This window comes from Amphiura filiformis, unplaced genomic scaffold (assembly GCF_039555335.1).
Source record: "Amphiura filiformis unplaced genomic scaffold, Afil_fr2py scaffold_32, whole genome shotgun sequence".
Taxonomy (NCBI): domain Eukaryota; kingdom Metazoa; phylum Echinodermata; class Ophiuroidea; order Amphilepidida; family Amphiuridae; genus Amphiura; species Amphiura filiformis.
In genome coordinates, this window is record NW_027305496.1 from 22,716 (window position 1) to 45,161 (window position 22,446).

At 37.5% G+C, this 22,446-nt stretch overlaps 2 protein-coding genes across 2 annotated transcripts; both read left to right on the forward strand.

The window, feature by feature from the left end:
* The first annotated feature begins 826 nt into the window (after nt 1–826).
* On the forward strand, nt 827–7,082 carry LOC140143902 (uncharacterized). Its single transcript, XM_072165730.1, has 3 exons — nt 827–928; nt 3,050–3,828; nt 5,649–7,082. The coding sequence occupies exons 2-3, from the start codon at nt 3,058–3,060 to the stop codon at nt 6,567–6,569; spliced, it is 1,692 nt and encodes a 563-aa protein (XP_072021831.1). The 5' UTR covers nt 827–928; nt 3,050–3,057; the 3' UTR covers nt 6,570–7,082.
* A 6,486-nt stretch (nt 7,083–13,568) lies between these two features.
* Nucleotides 13,569–22,446, forward strand: LOC140143901 (mitogen-activated protein kinase kinase kinase 21-like). The gene is made up of 3 exons (XM_072165729.1): nt 13,569–13,673; nt 20,334–21,112; nt 21,705–22,446. The coding sequence occupies exons 1-3, from the start codon at nt 13,622–13,624 to the stop codon at nt 22,383–22,385; spliced, it is 1,512 nt and encodes a 503-aa protein (XP_072021830.1). The 5' UTR covers nt 13,569–13,621; the 3' UTR covers nt 22,386–22,446.

Below are 22,446 nucleotides of genomic sequence, written 5' to 3' on the forward strand. Positions count from 1 at the left end.
TTTATGCTTCTGCTTTCATTCAAAAATCACATTAATTTTACGCTCTACCAAATGGGGGCCATCTTGGATTTCTGGGCAAAAATTATTTTGTAACGTCAAATTAATGTCAGATTCGGATTTCTTGGGGTCGACTTACCGGAAAAAGTGTCTTTGTACACGATTTTAGGTAATCTGGTTCAAAACTTATTTTTTTCAAGATGGCGCCGGCAGCCACCATCTTGGATTTCTGTGTAAATATGAGTTCGTAATGTCAAAGTAATGTCAAATTTGAAATCCTTGTGGTCGACTTATCCAAAAGTTGTCTTTGTACACGATTTAAGGTCCTCTTGTTCAAAACTAAATTTTTCAAGATGGTGCCGGCCACCATCTTGGATTTCTGGGTGAAAATGATGCCGTAATGTCAAACTAATGTCAGAATCGGAATCCTTGTACTCGACATATCCGAAAAAGTGTCTTTGTGCATGATTATAGGTGCTCTGGTTCAAAACTTAAATTTTCAAAATGGTGGTGGCGGCCATTTTGGATTTTGGCCTCTAGCGAAAAATGCCGGGATTTTCGCGAGGGACATGGTGGCTATTTTTTTTTCTAAATGGTCCATAGAAGTCGAATCAATCGTCAAACCTTACTAGCCAGAGAGTGGCCACCAAAGTGAACTTTTTCCCCTAACTATGACATTCTTTTATCAACGGAAAAAACAGAAAATAAAAATAAATATTACTGAGATTTAGACCACATACACTGTGACCTTCACTTATTGTAATTATATATCCTATAGACTTTCTGGTTCAGTTTAGACTTTAGACTTTATACTTCCTTGTTCAGTTGGCGTCGAACGAGTCTAGAGGCAAGTTCACAGTCATGGTGATACTTCCAGTTTGACGACTCAACAATAATATGGCCATTTATGTAGTGTGATCATTATTATTAAGTAAGTTGAAATAATTCTTGTTTCCGAGTGAAGTTTAAGGCACATTCAGATATATTTTGTACAAACTTGTAAACCCATCAGCAAATGTTTTTAAACCGTACGTTTTTAAAAGCACTTTAACAGTGATGAAGCCTAAACGTTTCCATAATTCCCGGATTTATACCAACCTTAAGTTAAAGGGCATGTATATTACCGATTCTTAAACACTTTAGAATGTTCTTGCAATCTTATTGGTTCTTACCCGTATGATATGACACGATATCACACACTAGCGCGTGCGTGTCGACCCCGGTGTCGACGCGATACTCGTACGCGCTATTTGAACCAATCGGAGGTGCATACCAACAACCAGACTGATCGATTCTAAGCTCTACAAAATGCTCTAGGTAATTCCTTGTAAAATGTAGGATTTAATTTGATTAAAATTTGGTATATTTATGATTAATTTGTTTATTTGAATTGAAGTGTTTAAGAATGAGAATAAAGGTATTGTTTTTAGCCGCTGTCGTGCATCTATCGTCTCATATAACACGCGACATCATTATTTTCGGTGAAAGACAACTCGGCTTTGCCTCGTTGTTTGACTTAAAATAATGATGTCGCCAGTGGCGTGCGCAGCACATTGAAAGTTGGGGGGAGGGGGCAGGTTGTTCAGTTCCCCCGAATGGAGTCTGATTAGGAGTGTAAGGTGCTGGCGAAATCAGTCATTTGGGGGGGGGGGGGAAGGACAATCCCTTTTTCTCTAAATGAAGTTTAACTCCATTGAAAGAAAATAATTATTACATATTACAAGTTGACACTTGTTGCAATTTTTTATTCGTATTTTTCCTGAAAAAAGACCAATTGTGTTGGTAAAATTCTGGCCAGGGCCGGATGGGTCCCCACAATGAAGATATTCTGTTCTCTTTTTCATTGTTAATATTGGAATGCTTCGTTATTAACAAATCATATTTGCCAAAAATATGTTGTATTTAATTGTAATTCCTATCACAGTAGGCATATGGGTCAAATTTTGCAACATTTCTTCATCTCTGTGGTGGCAATTTCAAATACTAGTATTGTTATTTTATGCAGTGACCCATCAAACACAAAATGATCGTTTTTGTAGTCAAACCTTTTCATATGAAGGTCTTATGATGAGTGTCACCCCCGGTGTGGAAATAATTTATAAATATTCTTGACACCACTCGGGTGGGGCATACCTTCATTGGATTTCGAAATATGTCCATTTTGGCATTTCGAGATATGAAAAGGACCCAAAATATGAATACTGACCCAGGTCTCATGAGGAGTATCACCTCCATGGGAAAATAATTTTTAATAAAAAATCATAATTCTTTACTTTCATTTGAAACCACTCGGGGGTCATACCTTCTTGGCATTTTGAGATATGAAAAGGACCCATATGAATATTGACCTGGGTCTTATGAATTTTTATGATGAGTGTCACCCCGGGTGGGAAAATATTTTTATTAAATTCTTTACTTTTTCCTCTTTCATTTAACACCACTCAGGGGGTCATACCTCCGTGGCATTTCAGTAAGTAAGCTAGTAAGTAAGTAACATACACTTGTATGGGTCTACCGTCTATATCATTTCATGGTTCAGCAAAAAACACGGGAATTGGCATCAAGGTCTTTACTTTCTCAGTCATCCTATTATTGAAGACCGAATTAAAAAGACTAGTTTGCGTCTGACGTCAGGGCAAATGCGCGACGTGATTGGTTACTGACCTGCGCAGTACAGCATTCTTGGTCTGGTTGAATAGGACGTCATACGCAAACTAGTCTTTTTAATTCGGTCTTCAATCCTATATACTTCTTGTTTGTGACAACTTTACTTCGAGATCCTGGTTTCGCTGTGACATCATCACCCAATTGTTCCGCAACCAGGAAACAATATACAACTATTGAATGTTTATAAGTTCAATGGTAAGAATATTTTCAGTAGGTGAAATATGGACTCGGCCTCGTTGAATAGAACAGTTCATATTTCACCGAATGAAAATATTCTTTCCATTGAATTAATAAAAACATTCAATATTTTCTTATATAACTCATTTAATATTTATTTATTTAATTAATTAATTTATTTATTTATTTATTTATTTATCACACATAGATACATCGATGATGGCTTATTTGAAAGTGAAACGATCTGCTCTGACTTTCGGACGTGAACTTGGTGAAGGTGGTTTCAGCACTGTCTACCAAGCAACTTGGAGGCAGTCAATATTGAAACGACAAGAGGTTGCTGTAAAGAGACTTCTTAAAGTTAATCCAAGTGAGGTTGAAATCATGTCCAAACTTTACCATCCAAATATAGTGAAGCTGTTAGCGGTTGTTGAAGAGAGTCCCGATTACTTTTTGATCATGGTGCTCTGCACAGGAGGTTCGCTGAGGTCCTATCTAAATCAGCGTCATGGTAAGCGACTGCCATTAGATAAACTCTGTGATTTAGCAAAGCAGGCTGCGTTACCGCTAAAGTATCTGAGAGAGATGGGGATATTGCACAAAGATGTGAAATCGCCCAACTACTTGATCGCCGATGGAAACGTCTTAAAGTTGACTGATTTTGGGATAGCGAAGAACCTTAAAGAAACTATGAGTGATGCAACACAATCAGCTTCCTACCCCTGGATGGCCCCTGAACTGATGAAAGATCTGAAGCTATCGCCTACATATGATATCCACTCCTATGGTGTAGTTGTATGGGAACTTTTGACACTTGAGGTGCCCTTTCAGGGTTTGGAACCACAAGTTGTTGTGATGAGAATCTGCGGGGACAATGAGCGTCCACCAATCCCTCCGGACTGCCCTCGGCCAATTGCTGATTTGTTGAGGAAATGTTGGGAAGTAGACTGGCGCAAGAGACCCAGTATTGATGAGGTCCTCCTTGCGGTAAGTGAACACCTATGTTGTATGTATGTGTAAGTACTTTCGGTACCCAGCAATCACAAAACGGTTTTTTTTACAGGAAACGGTATATTGTTGAGTTATATAAAGGGTATAAAATGTTTTAATAACGTTCCAAAAACATGTTTGAAAACGTATTACAGATTTTGCAAAAATGATTGCCGAAATATATTTTAAATAACATTTTGACATTATTTTTAAAATGTTGTTGTAGTGTTTTTTCATATAAAATGTTTAAAAATGTTTTCATGACCTTTATATATCCCGACATTTAAATGTTTATATTGAAACGTTTTGAATAAAACCAAACACGTTTATATCGTTTTAAAAAACATTCTTGTGTTTATTGGGATATGGGGTACATGTGGGTGTTATGTGTATATGTGAGTTTGTTACCTTTATTTACCTATACTTATGCTGCTATTTTAATAGTTTTAAGTGGAAGATATACACGGTAGCGTGCTACTCGAGAATCTAATTTTAATCATGAAAAAAATTCTGAGCACAAATTGTCCTCAATAAAATTGCCAGCCAAAGTCAGTGCAGTGCATGTTATGATGTGCCCTGAGTAATTTAATTTGATTATTTAAATTCTATTTACAATTTAAAGATTTTCATGAGAGAGATGAGAGATGGGAAACCCCTTTGCAAGAGTTGGTGTGTAATGACATTTTGGGAATCCCCTCTCATGCAACAAAGTTTAACAGAAAAACAAATCTAATTTTGGATCTTTGGAAATCCACAGTTCTCCAGAATGTTCATTGTATTGCACCATTAAGAAAATCCCTGAGCTGTTAATAGCTAGATAGGGAAATTCCAGTTTACCGCTTTGGTATATAAGGGAGAAGGGATAGTTTCTCTCTATTATGTTTTATCAAAATTTACTCAATTTAGGTAACATTTACGCAATTTGGGTAAATTGTAACCATTTTTTACCCCAATAGGAGACTAAAACACCCCCAAAATAGGCTGAATTGACCGCGTGTACATATAGAAGGAAGCATAATACCATATATTAATCTTCTGCTTTCCAGAAGAGCTGAAAATATACTTTTAAATTTTTACCCAATTTGGGTAATTATTTACACTTTTTGACGAATAAAAAAATTGCTCCACTTTAGAATTCCACATCCACCCGGGTGATGATCCATAGGCCTATCACCTAAAAGCAATGGCTTTTTTTCTCCTTGACTATGTGCCCCTGACGGGCCATTTTAGGTCTTAGCACCCCTACTATTCCTTTTATAATAAATCTTCTCTGATCCAAGGCAAAGGCAGTTAGACACAATTCTCGCTATTCGCAATAAGGGCGCCGCCAGCGGTTTGCGATGTAATCGTGATGTATCATGGGAAAAGGTCGACATCCAAGTCCGCGCAATACGAATATTACCATGCTATTACATAGGAACACGTGACAATATTTTTTAGTTTGTCAAAATAAAGGTGTTACACGCGAATCGATACTCAATAATACTTAATAATGTGATTTGAAATGTGCACAATTATTTTTTCTCTATAGATTTGCGTGTAATACCGTTATATTGACAAACTAAAAATATTGTCACGTGTTCCTATGTAATAGCATGGTAATAATCGTCTTGCGCGGCCTTGGATGTCGACCTTTTCCCATGATACATCACGATTTTCCCATGATACATCACGATTACATCGCAAACCGCTGGCGGCGCCCTTATTGCGAATAGCGAGAATTAAAAAAAAAGATAACATTAAATATACTAAATTATGTAAATCACTATATTATGTGGAAATCTCAACAATAATTTGATCACTGTTTCTGCACACAGATATCTGATACACTAGCTGCAGCAGCATCAGCCAAGGCAGCTAGACAACGACATATACTTAATGGTCCCTGGATGCTTGAGAGGAAGATTGGTGGGGATGGACCTGGTAAGCTGCAAATGTCACGGGGTATTGCAGTCAACCATCAAGGAGATGTATGTGTAGCAGATGCGAATGCAGCCAAGGTACAGGTGTACAATCAACAAGGCATGTACAAACTCAGCCTAGATTCCAAGCACATGCATTGGACATACTCCTCTCCTAGAGAAGTCATTGTAAGCTCAGATGGTAGTTTGCATATTTCTGATGAGACACAGTTCATTCAAGTCTATAGTCCCGATGGAGTGTATAGAGAAAAGTGGCCTGCAGTGTCACCTCAACACAAATCATCAGCTCATGAGGACACGAGTCTATGTGGTCTAACCATGGATGCTGAGGGTCAGTTACTGGTAGGAGAAATCAAGAAGAGATACGTCAGCAAACACAAGGGCGATGGTTCACATATTTCAAGCATCAGGGTAGGCATTGAACCAAAGTCACTCGCTGTGACATCAGATGATGCAATTATCATAAGTGACTGGCGCGATTTAAGTTCAGTGCATATTGTAGATAGTGCAGGACAATTGTTGCACACTGTCAACCATGCAGCTCATGTCCAAAGATGGATGCCTGCAGGAATTGCCTGCATTGAGGACATCATCTGTGTTTGTAACTTTTATAATAAGTACATCCATTGTTTCTCTGTATCTGGTGAATACCTGGGAGATATCGCCATCAGTGTGCCAGGTAAAGCCAGATGTCTTGCCTTCACAGCAGATGGGAAGCAATTGATGATATCATATTCTGGTACCCACTCTTGTGTAGCTGTGTATAAGCTGCAATCATATCATTTTAAAGGGCTGGTTTTGTCATTCAAAATATAATCTGATATTTTGGAAATTTATTTGTAATGGTGAAATAACTCTTAAAATGATTTCAAATTGTTTTTTCAGCACATATTACTTTGTTGCTTGATAAAAATCCATTTGTAATGACAAACTAACCCCATGAGCACTACCTGCCGATCTAACATTGCCTCTGATTGGTCAATTATATGGTATCTTTACTTTATTAATCACCAATCAGAATGGAGCTTTGCAAATAATTCACCCCAATTTTTGGCGTGGTGAAATTATTCTAACAATGTTGCTGATTGGTCCAATTGATAATGAAAACTTCTTTTTGGCCAATCGGCAGGTAGTTCTCATTTTGACAAATATTAATGCGTCTTTTAATTTGACATTCATTAATTTGTCATTACATATGGAATTTGTATTAATCAAGAAAATAACAAAGCTAATGACAAATCAGAACAATTATGGCATGATCAATTATAGTCATTTGTCCAATTTTAAATTTTAAGAGCTTTTTTTACAACTTTTTATTATATCGTTGCCCATTTGTCTATGCTGAACCATCTAATTTGACTCATTCATGTTGTATAGAACAATGCAAATGAAAGAAGTTTAACAGTTCATATTATCTTATATATTTATCATTTATAAAACTCTTCTTACTTTTAATTGTATTGACGAACTTGCTCCAGTATATCTACAAGAACTTTTAAAACTATATTAACCAACTCGAAATTTACATTAATCTTCACAATATATTCTGGTTTGTACAATATATTTTATTTATTTATTTATTTATTTATTTATTTATTTATTTATTTATTTATTTATTTATTTATTTATTTATTTATGTATTTTAAATTAAAATAACCGCCCTAGTGTTCGAGAAGGGACTAATACAAATATGTTTTTGCACATTGTATCATGTGCGATCTTTTCAAAAAAGAAGCATTTAAGACCAAATTGCTACAGAGACTGAACACCTCATGAAAGAAATCAGCTCAACACAAGGGAACACGTGTAACAAGATAATGACGACCTTCAGTTAACATGATGCGAGTGAATGCACTATACCGTAAAGATTCGCCTAATGGCGCTATGGGCTCCATTGACATAAATGAAATTTTAGGTACAAACTAAAAGTACCCTCCCATAAAAATCCTACAAACAAATAAAGGCACGGACCCTTAATTCTTGTTCAGTGGAAAGAGCTCTCTATTTGTACATGAAATTTTCCCCAAGGCAAAGGAGCCCATGTGCGCCATTAGGCGAATCTTTACGGTATGTGTTCTCAGCAAACACAATACGTTTTAAACATAATATATTTAGGGTTTTGGTTTTGATAAAAACGTTTAAAGAACATTAAATGTCGGGTTTTATAAAGGTCATGAAAACGTTTAAACGATTTGTATGAAAAGACACTGTAGCAACATTTTTAAAATGTTGTCAAAAGATATTGTAAAATAAGTTTTGCAAACATTTCAACACTTACATGTAGCTAGCTAACATCATGTTAGAACATTTTGCAGTAGGGAGTAGTTTTCAAACAAATGTTTTTGAATGTTTTGTAATACCCTTTATATACCATCACCCGACATTTAAACATTTAAATTTAATTCATATATGAATATTCTATAGAATTACAATCCCGGTTTTTATCCCTGTTCTTTGATATCTATGGTTCAATACAGAGGTACCGCATGAACGTACTAGTGCAGTGCGGTATATTCAAACATTGTTTAAACCTATTGCTACATGATCACTTCTATGGCAAATCCGTGCACCTCACATATAAATGACACAATTTAAAATCAGCTTACCTTGCCCATTCAAGACCTCCTCAGGTAAATCCAAACGTGGAACAGGTACTCTTTGGCCCGGGGGGGGGCACTCAACACAAATGACCATACGGATATGCTCCCCCGGAAAGACCCCCCTTTTGGGTTTCGCAGCTCCGAAAGACCCCCTATATTTGACCAAAATACAGCTCCGAAAGACCCTTGATTTTGATAATTTCAGCTCTAAAAGACCCAAAAATTGCTCATTCCTCATATTTCTTGTTTTTTCAGGCGATTTTCAACCAAAAAGCCAAGAAAGACCCTTGATTTTGACTTTTCGCAGCTCCAAAAGACCCCATTTTACTTGTTCACAGCCCGGTTCGCAGCTCCGAAAGACCCTTTTACCGGTACGCCATCAGCTCCCAAAGACCCACCACCTCAAAATTCCGGGGGAGCATACCCACCAAAATTGTTTGATGTGCCCCCCCCCGGGCTCTTTGGTCAAATTGTGGACTCCTGAACAATTCATTGACAGCATTTATACTAAAGCCAAGAAATCGCGGAATTCGGAGATAAAGCGGAAAACGCATTTCTGAGAAAAAAATAAAAAAATAAGCAAAAATGACCTGGAAAAAGGAAAAAAATACAATTGAAAAGAAATAAATAAAATACTAAATGAAATGGGTCTTCAAAATTCATCAAAATAAAGTAAAATCCGTCATAGATTTACCGTACAACGCCCCATTGCAGCCATGATACCCAATTACCCATCCCAACTTTGCAAATCGCAATGATCGTCACAAGATTCTTGTGAAATTTTATTATGTCAGAAATGTGCTAAAATTACAAAGCGGAGAAAAGCGGAATTTAGCATTTGTAAAGCAGAAAATTCTTGGCTTTACATTATACCCACTGATGAGTACTACATCAACACCAAATGGCAATGGCATGTTACACTCAGGCCCATCGGGAGGCCCATACGTCTCACACAGATGCGATTTTATATGATCGATGCTTTTTGCCTTAAAACACATAAACAAAAGTTGTGGTAAGCAGCCAATAAGAGGCCAGGCCATGGGCCCTGGTGGGAGATTTCTGACTTGGTTTCGATACATACTTACAATCCATGACAAAACAAGAAAAACAATCAACCCAAGGAGTATTTTATAGATATCCAAGCCTCTAGCCATGTAACTGAACAGAGTTTGCAAGTTCGCCATTTTGGTGACTTTAAACTGGACGTACTTAACCTTGGCTTTGACATATAATCAGTGTCCGAAATAAGGAAAATATGGAGGTTGTCCCGAGGACAACTAAAGCATAATTTCTGCTTGTCCTCAAAACATTTTGGTTGTCCCCAAAATGTGTCATATTTAAGAGGTAAAATATAGTGGTTGTCCAGAGGATAAGTACATATCTCAATATGGTTGTCCCCAGTGATTTTTGGACAAGAGGACAAGAGGATAAGTGCTTATTTCGAACACTGCATATAATTATTTTCTTTGCTATTCATGGCCAGATTTACATCGTTCATTTATTAAACTGACCAAGCATGTTAGAATATTTTCGGTGTACAAATGCCACAGTTTAGCGCATTTCTGCCTTTACAGAAAACCGCTAACCACTGACGTTAGCCCAACACACACCTTTTTATTTAGCATCACTCAGTGCTATTGACAGAGCCCGGGAGAGAGGTATGTAAGGCGCAGTACCATAATCTCGTTCTGCAAACATAATAAACAATGTTTATTAAACATCGCAGCCAGAATCCGCTTCCCAAGTTTCATACGGAGTTTCATACGGAGACCAAGACTATTTTGCATTTCAAGCTCGAATCTCTTTAGCGCCTTGCCGATTGAGATAACTGGAATACTATTAAAGTAATTTTATAAACGTAAATATAAATAATGTTAAAACGTATGTTATTTTCCCATAATTATTACAAATTCCAAAATGATTCAAATCAATGATAAATTTTATGTGAGATTGTGCATTTTGGGATATTTTCCACACCACAAACTATAAACATGATTTCCCACAGTCGTAATTTCATAAAAGCCAGACAGGCCGCGACTTTGTTTCCTTTTACGTTCCCCGCATGCAATCACTGAGTGAATTGTGAATAATTAGAGGTTAATAACTGCGCATCGGTTATTTGGAGGGCATTGTGAAAAATCTAAACATTTTGCCTTTGGAACCGAGGAATATCCCGAGGGTGTAGCCCCGAGGATATTCCGAGGTCCAAAGCAAATGTTTAGATTTTTAATGCCCGATATATCGATGCAAAGTTAAACCTCATTCATAACCGTCACTTTAATCTCTTCACCCTACAAAATAACACAAAATTTTGCTCAAAAGTTTATAAAAATAGATGATTTTTACATCTTCCCTTTCAAAAAATCGATCAGGCTAAAACATGACGACCAATAACAAAAGTGCGTATCACAATCTGTGCAAATATGGTAGCGCGCAATCCAAATACGGCAGCCAGCGCGCGCGCAGTTTGTTCGACGCACAACAACACGCGAACGCCGGTCAATTGTGTGCGACATTGGAACAATTACGCACTTTGCGGTCAATTGTGAGATATTAATGACCTCAATTTGCGTTCGCGTTTTCAAAAATAACTAAATGTAATTGGATCGCACACATCGCGTTTATTAATGAGGTTATGAATAATAATTCATAACCTCATTAATAAACGCGATGCGTGCGATCCAATCATATTTTATTATTTGTGAAAACGCGAACGCAAATCGAGGTCATTAATATCTCACAATTGACCGCAAAATGCGTAATTGTTCCAATGTCGCACACAATTGACTTCTGCGTGCGCCGTATTGTGCGTCCAACGAACTGCGCGCGCGCTGGCTGCCGTATTTGGATTGCGCGCTACCATATTTGCACAGATTCTGATACGCACTTTTGTTATTGGTCGTTTTGTTTTAGCCTGATCGATTTTGGGAAAGGGAAGATGTAAAAATTGTTTATTTTCACAAACTTTTGAGGAAAATTTTGTGTTATTTTGTCAAGTTAAAAGATCAAAGTGACGGTTATGAATGAGGTTAATAACTTTGCATCGGTTATATGTCGGGCATTGTGAAAAATCTAAACATTTTGCTTTGGACCTCGGAATATCCCTCGGGGCTGTGCCCCTCGGGATATTCCTCGGTTCCAAAGGCAAATGTAAAACCTCTAAATATTAGCTATGACACACTGTAGAAATGACTTACATTTCATTGAATTTATAGTTTTGACTTTAATTAACCACATTTTAAAACCAACCTGATTGAGAAGTTTATTTATGATATTGTATGACCATGGGGGGAGGGTATCACGGATCGGAGTGGGGACAAAGTGGCTCTGCTACCAGAGATAGTTGACATCATATAGGGTACACACAAATGCATGATATCAGGAGTAACATTTGGCAGGAAAAGTTAATCGAAGTTTACACTGCAGGGATAAATTCCAAACTTAGCTCAAATAGCGTTCGAAACTATATACCAATGTATTTTTCTAGTCATACGGACTCAGAAAATGTATAGTTTGATCTATCTAGGATGTAACGTTCTAGAGTTATTTCTAAAAGGTCAAAGGTCAAATGTTTGCTAAGGTTCTATAGGGGTCAAAATATAAAAATGCTCCGATTTTGACAAAAGAGGTGTCAAAATGGTCATAATAATTTAACAATTCAAATTACTTTTATAGGAGTTTTATTTTGTGATATTGTCCACACCACAAACTATAAACATGATATTCTATAGCCGTAATTTCATAAAAGCACATGCAATCACTGAGTTAATTTTGAATAATAATTAGATGTGACACACTTTAAAAATGACTTACATTTCATTGAATTTATTGTTTTATTAACCACATTTTACAACCTACTTGATTGAGGTAAAATGTATTTATAATAATGTATGAGCACGTCTCCCTCACTAACGATAGCAACATTTTGTGTTTGCTGGGATACGAGTATTTATAGTGGCATAAAAGTATTTAATACTTAGCTATCTACTGAAGATAGCAACATAGCTGTATTTAATACTTAGCTATCTACTGAAGATAGCAATTAACATAACAGTATCTAATACTTAGATATCTACTGAAGATAGCAACATAGTAGTATTTACGAGCGTAATACCAGTTATCTACTGAAGATATCGCGGCTGTTACAATATATATATTGGACATTTTACATGAAAATTTCTCTATTTCATGAAAATTTCTCTACCTAAGTAGATGTATTTAAAGGCTTAATGTACGATTTCCTTCAAATTTTAAATTTGTCATTATATACTCAAAATGCTGAAATAATACTAGTAATAATTATCGGGAATGGTTTCTGTTAATTTAGAGCTGAAATAACGAGGTAAAGTGAAAGAAACACTGCTTGTTATTTTGGCCGTTTAACACACAGTTCTATGGGAGGACATAAAGTCATAATTCTAAATTATGACTTTATGTCGAACTTTGCTCTGTTTACCTGCAAACACAAGAAATTTGGCTGAATCCATTTAGGTGCAAGTTTTGACATGTGTAAACATTACAAATATGCCAAAAAATCAGGTTTGAAAAAAATTAACCAAATTCATATTATAAGATCGTACATTATGACTTTAAAAGGGGCTTCAATTTTGTTAATACTGCTGGTTTCTTCGTTGTTGTTTATTTTTTTATTTTTTTTTTGGCCAAATATTCATTTCAAAAACAGTTAATGATAATTTTAATGACTAAACCTTCATGTAATTTATACACAATTTCAATTTGTAACACTTTTGCTGGCATCGCTGAATATATGCCTTTTATTGAACACATAGTTGTCTGGATTTTCCCAGCTCATGTCCTATCTATTTTTATCCACATACACACCCCACACACCCCACCCCACACACATAACACAACACCCCCCCCACCACCACCACCACCGTCACCAAAGCTCATGGTTATAATAATGGTTACAATGACTTGATATAGTACCCATTTTATTATTTATTATTTTATTAATTTATTATTGATTTTTTTAAAGTAAATTTAATGAAATATTTAAAATACTACTTCTATATATAAATTCAATAAAAACAAAATATATACTAAATAAAAAAGGAAGTTCAATTTGAAATCACTGGAGCATAAAAAAACAACACAAATATTGCCCGTTAAAATTTCCCAGCTGACTATACCCAATATTATGGGCTATATATAATATAATAGACTTCCTGGTTCAGTTGCCGATGAACAAGTGTAGCGACAAGTTCACAGTCATCATGGTGATAGTTCTATTGTGACGACTCAACGATGAAACCACAAGAATATGGCCATTTATGCAGTGTGATTATAATATTATTAAGTAAGTTGAAACAATGGGCTATTTCGGTTGAAATCCATACACCCTGTATGGAAGATATGACTTCAATTTCCCACACAGGGAGTGTGAATATCAAATGGGGTTACCTGAATAAAAAAATAATCTGTAAAAGTTTCTGAAGTTGTTTAAAAATGGTTCATTAAACCATTTTCATTTCAGATATACCAACAAAATGTATAGAAAACTGAAAGCTTATGTCCATCTTTGAGATCATGTCCCCTTGGATTTGCATGGGATTCCTTATGTAGCTTTATGTATGGGTATAATTCCTGGATCTCTTGACATGAACACACAGTGTTTGGCTTATTCATTGTATGGTTAGTTACAGGTAGCAGAATAGTATTCAAATACAACATGTTTTGAGGGGAAGTAGTCAAAACTACTGGTCCCGAGGTGTTGGATGATTTGACTACTTCCCCGAAATGAAACATGTTGTATTTGTTTTACTATACCTCATAAATATTTTCACTATCACGGTAACTTGAAATCGTAAACAAAAGTCAAAACACACATCCGTCAACGTAACGTGCCGGCCGGCATGGTAAAAAAAAGTTTATTATTTTGCTTACCTGATTTTCTTGGAGGATTTCTGTTCAATCAATATTTACATTTTGACATAATTATATTATTCTCATTTTCTTTTTAACTTTCCATAAATAACATTTTGTTTCATAAAACGTCAAATTCGCGTGTTATTATCCATCGGTAATCTCGACAAAATAACTGCAGCAGACGCCATTTTCACGATAAACGCATTTGCAGAACCGCCGTTGTGTAGCATATAAATGCTACGTCTGAAGGAACGGTGCCGCGCGGGTCGATATACCGTGTGGTTGTAGGGGTGCGGAAGTTTTTACTACTTCCCCGCATGCGAGTAATTACGCAGGCGCGGGGAAGTAGTCAAAATACTGTACTCGGACGCTGGCGTTATTAACCAATAAGATGTATGGATTACCTAATATTTATGAGGTATAGTAATATTCAAATGCAACATGTTTTGAGGGGAAGTAGTCAAAACTACTGGTCCCAAGGTGTTGGATGATTTGATCTGACACGTCGGGAAGTGAAACATGTTGTATTTGTTTTACTATACCCCACAAATATTTTCATTATTGGAGGATTTCTGTTCAAAATTACATTTAGGTCTATATTATTCCAGTTTTATTTTTTAACACTCTGTAAATAACATTTTGTTTCATAAAACGTCAAATTCGTTTGTTATTATCCATCGCCCGGCAAAATAATTGCAGCATTTTCACAATAAACGCATCTGAAGAATCGCCGTTGTGTAGCATAATGCAACGTCTGAAGAAACAGTGACACGCGGGGTGGAGACACCGTGTGGTAACAGGGGCTACTTGTTTGTCTGGGAGCAGGGGTGCAGTTTTTACTACTTCCCCGCGTGCAAGTAATTGCACACGCGCGGGGAAGTAGCCAAAATACCGTACTCGGACGCTGGCGTTATTAACCAATAAGATGTATGGATTACCTAATAAATATTTATGAGGTATAATAATAATAAATGTCCCTATACTTTGTGTACAAAATGGACTCTATTGATTCAAATGGCTCTACCTACCTAATGAAGCGACACAATTTTTCAAAATAAAGTTGGAAAGGCAAACAAATTAGCAAGTAAACAAACAACAAGAAATATATTGTTGACCATTGAATTTTTCAGCTACTGGACCGTGAAGACTATAAAGTTTATGTTCACCCCATCATTTTCAGAATAGCACCAATCATGATTTTACAAATAAGCAGGTGGTTTGAATCTGAATAAAAACCCAGAATATTTCTCAATCTTTGCAGATGGTTGCCATATCGAAAAAACACAACTTTGCGGATACCTATCCGCTACTCACCGGGTAAGCACCGGCTGAAATGACATGCAAATTAGGTAGATACCGGGTAAGCACCTGATACCTTTTAGTGGATGCCTCCATGGTATCTGGTCACTTGTGAATAGCCATCGGGTAAGTACCAGATAAGTATCGGGTGCCTATCGGGTGCCTACATGGTATTGTGAATAGCCATCGGGTAAGTACCGGATAAGTATCGGGTGCCTATCGGGTGCCTCCACGGTATTGTGAATAGCAATGGGATAAGTACCGGGTGCCTTTCGGGTGCCTTTTGTGGAAAACTTTTGAGAACCGTTAGTGTACGCTTACCGGATAACTATCCGATGGCTTTTTTGGAGACCACCGGATAAGTACCCGATGTCATTTGGCACATTTCAATTGGCATCAATGGTTTTCAACAAACCGCACTTGGTCGGCATATATTTAGGGGCTGTGCAATAATTATGAGCCCCCGAACGGCTCGCCAAAATCGCTTGCCCCCCTCTCGGTCCACTAAAATTCAGTTGCTCCCCCGTGCATGCCAAATTTTTGTGATCCCAATTTACAAACCTTAAATGGTCTAGATACATGTTGCGAGCACTGCGAGCGCTTTTCCCCCTCCCGGATGGCAAAAATTGCTTGTCCCCCCTTTTCGGCTCGCCAAAATTTCTTGGCCCCCACAATTTTACCCTCCCCAGGGGCTGAGGGCTCATAATTATTGCACAGCCCCTTAGGCAACATTCTTGTGGAAGTTCATGTAAATGAGGCAATACATTGATTGAGTATCACATGGATACAACAAACCGGCGAACATGTGAGCTTTATTATCGCGGTGCAGTTTTTACTGTAATACGTACGGTACATTGAAATTTAACACAAAATCTGTAAAACACAATGAATTCCTGAACACTAAATGATTTTGAGTCCCAAGCATAAATTGTAGGCCTACATAATGACATGATAACACAAAGTAAAATGCAAAACTAAAATCTAATTAGGCCTGGACAATTTTGTTTTAAAGGTTTCAGACTCCTATAAGTGCCAACCCGGGCCCAGAGCACACCGACACCGCCTGGCTAATAATTATTTGGTGCAGAAGGGACACTAAAATGAATACACGGGATCGATACACGTGAATTGCTATGCACGATTTTGATATCAGACGAAAATCTTCTGATACCGGGTTAGAAAATGATGAATATCTCCCGTCATGATTTTTTCTCAAGAAACCAGATTTGGTCTCATAAACTTGGAAATACGTGTTGAACAGATATGATAGTCGCTAGAATGCGCTTTGAAAATTGGCCGTGCGCTTTGAACTCAAAATTTGACCATTTTATATTGCGTTGGTCCTGTTATGGACTACAGCGTGCAGCGTGTAGTACAGCTGCACTCACTGTAGGCAGTATAAAAGTCGATGACCATTGACCTCAATGGGGTATACAAGCTTAATCACGCACAACCAAGATCGATTACCCGGCTTTTGTGAGTAGCCTTAGTTATGTCCCTCGACTAATTATTAGTTTAAAAGAGCTTTAAAGGTTTGAACCAAATGGCTAATCGTGGCTGTGGATTTAACCTACCATGGCGATTCCTGCCATGAAGATATAGGGTCGAAGACACTGTGCAGAGGTACACCACCCGGGGGGGGCACTCAACACAAATGACCATATGGGTATGCTCCCCCGGAAAGACCCCCCTTTTTGGGTTTCGCAGCTCCGAAAGACCCCCTATTATTTGACCAAAATAAAGCTCTGAAAGACCCTTGATTTTGATAATTTCAGCTCTAAAAGACCCAAAAATTGCTTATTCCTCATATTTCTTGTTTTTTCAAGCGATTTGCAACCAATAAGCCAAGAAATACCCTTGATTTTGACCTTTCGCAGCTCCAAAAGACCCCATTTTACTTGTTCACAGCCCGGTTCGCAGCTCCGAAAGACCCCCTTTTACAGGTACGCCGTCAGCTCCCAAAGACCCACCACCTCAAAATTCCGGGGGAGCATACCCACCAAAATTTTTGATGTGCCCCCCCGGTACACCACATGCTATACTCCGATCTCCAACCTTTTAGACAAGTATCAGTAATTGCCAATGATATGAATCCAATTTGCAGTGGCTACTGAAGCACAGAAAACTAATTTTGGATACTTGCAAGTGCATACTGCAAAATTCAGCAGCCTTTGCACACATTATGTACAAGCAGTTGATAAGCTTATAACATTTACTGCTTGAAATGCAACTCTGCAAATCTTTAATTTACCTGTGCATCTACATGTGCATATATATAGTCATTGTAGTCATCTGTAGTATAAAATTCTCCATAAAGAATGAATGATTTGTGTGAAGAGACCAAAACACCACCATCAAAGAACAGCTTGTTGCATGAATCCAACAGCAAATTTGAAATGGCAGTTGGTGATCATGTGACCTTAGTGGATACCTTTTGGATGCCTCCTTTTATTGACTAAGTTAGTGGATACCTTTTGGATGCCTCCTTTTATTGACTAAGTTAGTGGATACCTTTCGGATGCCTCCTTTTTCTTGACTAAGTTAGCGGGTGCCCTTTCGGATGCCTCCCTTTTATTGACTAAGTTAGCGGGTGCCTTTTTGGATAACTTGTTAAGGCACCGGATACCTACCCGGTAGCTCCCACCTCTGACTTTGAGGCATCCGAAAACTAATCCGCTAGCGGGTGCCATTGGATGTCTTTAAAATGACATCCACAAGGTATCGGATACCTTGTGGATCAGCACCGGGTAGGCACCCGCTACCTTATTTTTTTGAATTAGATTCAAGCCTACATTTAATACCAGGCACAAATGGTTTGTTTTGTTTTTAATATTGATTTATTGGCCTCAAGACATATTACTTGGTGATGTGAAATCTACTACAGCAGCAAATATTGTATGTGCAGTAAAATGACATATGAGGGGAATAGAACAAGTGTAGTTTGGGATAAATCACAGAATTAAAATTAAAAGGTTTTAATTCTGTGGGATAAACAGATCTCTGAGAATGTCACTTTAATTAATATTAAAAAATACTACACTTGGTAACAACAATTCATGTGTTAACATATCGGCTCTCTGCTATGTGTTTCTGGTTAATAAAAAGTGGTGACAGTATTGGTTTTAGATCGGAAGTGACCCCTTAATGCCCTCTGACCTCAAATGAAAAATGCCCTATATAGGACTTACTAACAATAATTTAGACCTATGTGAACATACTATGACTGTGATTTGTTTTTCTTGTTTGCAAAAAATATTTTACAATAACATTTTCATATTTTAAAAATGTTGTTGTAGTGTTGTAGTGTTCATATAAAACATTTTTCAAATGTTTTCATACATGTTATTAAAACGTCTTGATCCAAAACATTGTCAAAGAGATCATTTTGCAAAAGCAAGTGAGGCTGGTTATAGAAGTTCCTTCTTTGTCAAAATTCTCTTTTTTGTGTGCTTTTATTTATTAATACACTTCTAGTGCCCGTTTCTATTCATCGTTATGTATTCTTCTCCCGTGCATTATTTTCGCGAACTACCCTTCACAGCCCAAATTATATAAACCTGCACGCTAAACAATGCATTATCTAAAACCTGCACGCTAAACAATAGATTCTAGATAATACGTGCACGCTCAAATACTAGAAATACTACTTTCACATAACCATAAAGTAGAGTTAGGTGGCGCTTTAGACACAGAGATCACATAACTATATAATTGTCTGTTCGATATATATACCAACAAAAAAGTACGAATATACATTCTGTGGTGTTAAAATGGTATAGTTACAAACGGTGTTCTATAATAGTGTACAATTACCGAATAAGGTACAACTCGCTAGACTTGAGTCCAGTCCTCGTTTACGGAGTTTAGGATTAGGGTTTAGGGTTGGGATAGGGCAGTCTTGTAATAAGACTAGTAGAGTTGCACCCTTGCAAATATCATTGTCATAAATTATGATTAATAAAATAAACATCAAATGAGAATAATCGAGCTTCTATTAATTAAAAAGGGCCAAAAACAGGTGGATCATAATTATACAAGATGACACCATTGCAAAATGTTCAGCATTTTACAAATGAAATACATGTAGGCCTATATCTAAAATAACATAGCCGGGCCCTGGAAACACACACTAGCGCATAATATCATGATCATGCTTTATAATACCATAGGCCTTCAAACACATGTGTTTGAAGGCCTATGATAATACTGAACAAATTGTTAAATCCCAATGTCGTGTGTTTTAATATAAGTAGTTCAAATTATAGAGCTATAAAGTCCAGTTGATATTCACCGTAGTACTAGTCTGACATCTAAATCGATCGTTTCCAACTGGTTCAGTGCTCTCTGTGTTCGAAACCACGATATTAAATGGTCACAACATAAAGTCAAGTCAATTAAACCATGCGTGAATAAGTTACCTAAGTATGACGTATGGCGCAATCGATACCATTGATTACAGGGATTGATTTTCTTTACCAGTTAAATGCTACGTAGCTGGTCAATGTCCTGACGGTGTTTTTAAAATGTAAGATATTTTCCTAATATTAAAACTAATATAATGAATGCAGCAATTAATATTGCCTATTGTTTTAATAGGCCTACACTCAAAGTGTAGGACGGATAATGTACTCGTGCAAATGCATTCGTCAAGATAATTGCACTTGCCATGGAGTTATTGCATTTAGCTTTCGAGCCTATCGGCTCTCAAGCTAAATGCAATAACTCCACGGCGCGTGCGATTATCTTGACGAATGCATTGCACTCAGTTCATTATCCTTATCATAACTCACAGATACCTCGATGATGGCTTATTTGAAAGTGAAACGATCTGCTTTGACTTTTGGACGTGAACTTGGTGAAGGTGGTTTCAGCACTGTCTACCAAGCAACTTGGAAGCAGTCGCTATTGAAACGACAAGAGGTTGCTGTAAAGAGACTTCATAAAGTTAATCCAAGTGAGGTTGAAATCATGTCCAAACTTGACCATCCAAATATAGTGAAGCTGTTAGCAGTTCTTGACGAGAGTCCTGATTACTTTTTGATCATGGAGCTCTGCACAGGTGGTTCACTGAGGTCCTATCTAGATCAACGTCATGGTAACAGACTACCATTAGATCAACTCTGTCATTTGGCAAAGCAGGCTGCGCTACCGCTAAAATATCTTAGAGAGATGGAGATATTGCATAAAGATGTGAAATCGCCCAACTACTTGATCGCCAAGGGAAAGATCTTAAAGTTGACTGATTTTGGGATAGCAAAGAACCTTAAAGAAACAATGAGTAACGCAACACAGTCAGCTTCCTACCCCTGGATGGCCCCTGAACTGATGAAAGATCTGAAGCTATCGCCTACATATGATATCCACTCCTATGGTGTAGTTGTTTGGGAACTGTTGACACTTGAGGTGCCCTTTCAGGGTTTGGAACCACAAGTCATTGTAATGCGAATCTGCGGTGACAACGAGCGTCCACCAATCCCTCCAGACTGCCCTCGGCCAATTGCTGATTTGTTGAGGAAATGTTGGGAAGCAGACTGGCACAAGAGGCCCAGTATTGATGAAGTCCTCTCTGTGGTAAGTGAACATCTAGTCAAGGGACATAGAACCTGTTGTTCAAATACCGGTACCCTTGATAATAACATTTCTATTTTAGAGTGTAGAGATTTATATGTGTTGGTACTAGACATCAAAGAAAAGTTTAAAACTAGTCAACAACACTCACATTTTTTCAGAGTAACCATACTCTGTCATCAGCGGTGTGATACTGCTGAATGACTGCAAATTGCAATTGGAGAGCACCACAAGTGCACAGGACATGATGCTGACACTGACAACGTCGAAGTGCTCTGCAGACATGAAAAACTACTGCCAAAAGTGAGAGAAGCAATTTTCATCACGAAAGAGACCAGCCCCACCCTTAATAGAGATGGGGGTCGAGAACTTTCCAAAATCTATGACACTTTGCTTCCAGAAACACCTGACAGAAGGTCAAAAAAGGACATTGTCAACAGGAAGTAAAAGTCATACATCAGTTATTCACTAGTATAACACCGGCGTACACCGCTGATGACGGAGTATGGTTACCCTGAAATTATTCGGACAAAAATGTGAGTGTTAAACTTTTCTTTGATGAAATATATTTATTTTTTTAAATTTCTGCACACAGATATCTGACAGACAAGCAGTAGCTGTAGCAGCCAAGACAGATAGACAACGTCAGATTCTTGATGGTTCCTGGATGCTTGAGAGGAAAATTTGTGGATCTGCAGCATGTTTGCTGACAAAGCCATATGGCATTGCAGTCAACCATCAAGGAGATGTATGTGTAGCAAATTGGGATGCAGCAAAGGTACAGGTATACAGTCAACAAGGTATGCACAAATCCAGCATAGATACCAAGCTAGGACTGAAACCTGGGACACGCTCATGGCCTAGAGAAGTCCGAATAAGCTCAGATGGCAGTTTGTGTATTACCGATTATACGCAGTTCGTTAAAGTCTATAGTCCTGCTGGTTGGTATAGGGAAAAGTGGCCTGCAGTATCACCTCAAAACAAATCCTCAGCTGATGAAGACACTTGTCTAGTAGGTCTAACCATGGATGCCAAGGGTCAATTACTGGTAGGAGAAATCAAGAAGAGATATATCAGCAAACACAAGGGCGATGGTTCACATGTTGCAAGCATGAAGATAGGCATTGAACCTTGGTCACTGGCTGTGACATCAGAAGATACAATCATAATAAGTGACTGGGACATGTCAATGCATATTGTAGACAGTACAGGACAATCGGCCGCATCACATACTGACGAATTTGCAAAATACGCATTTCAAGAAAATCGAAGTTGAAAATTTAGAGATTTTCATTTGCTTCATAATCTTGATTAAAACATTATTGTCGATTAAAACC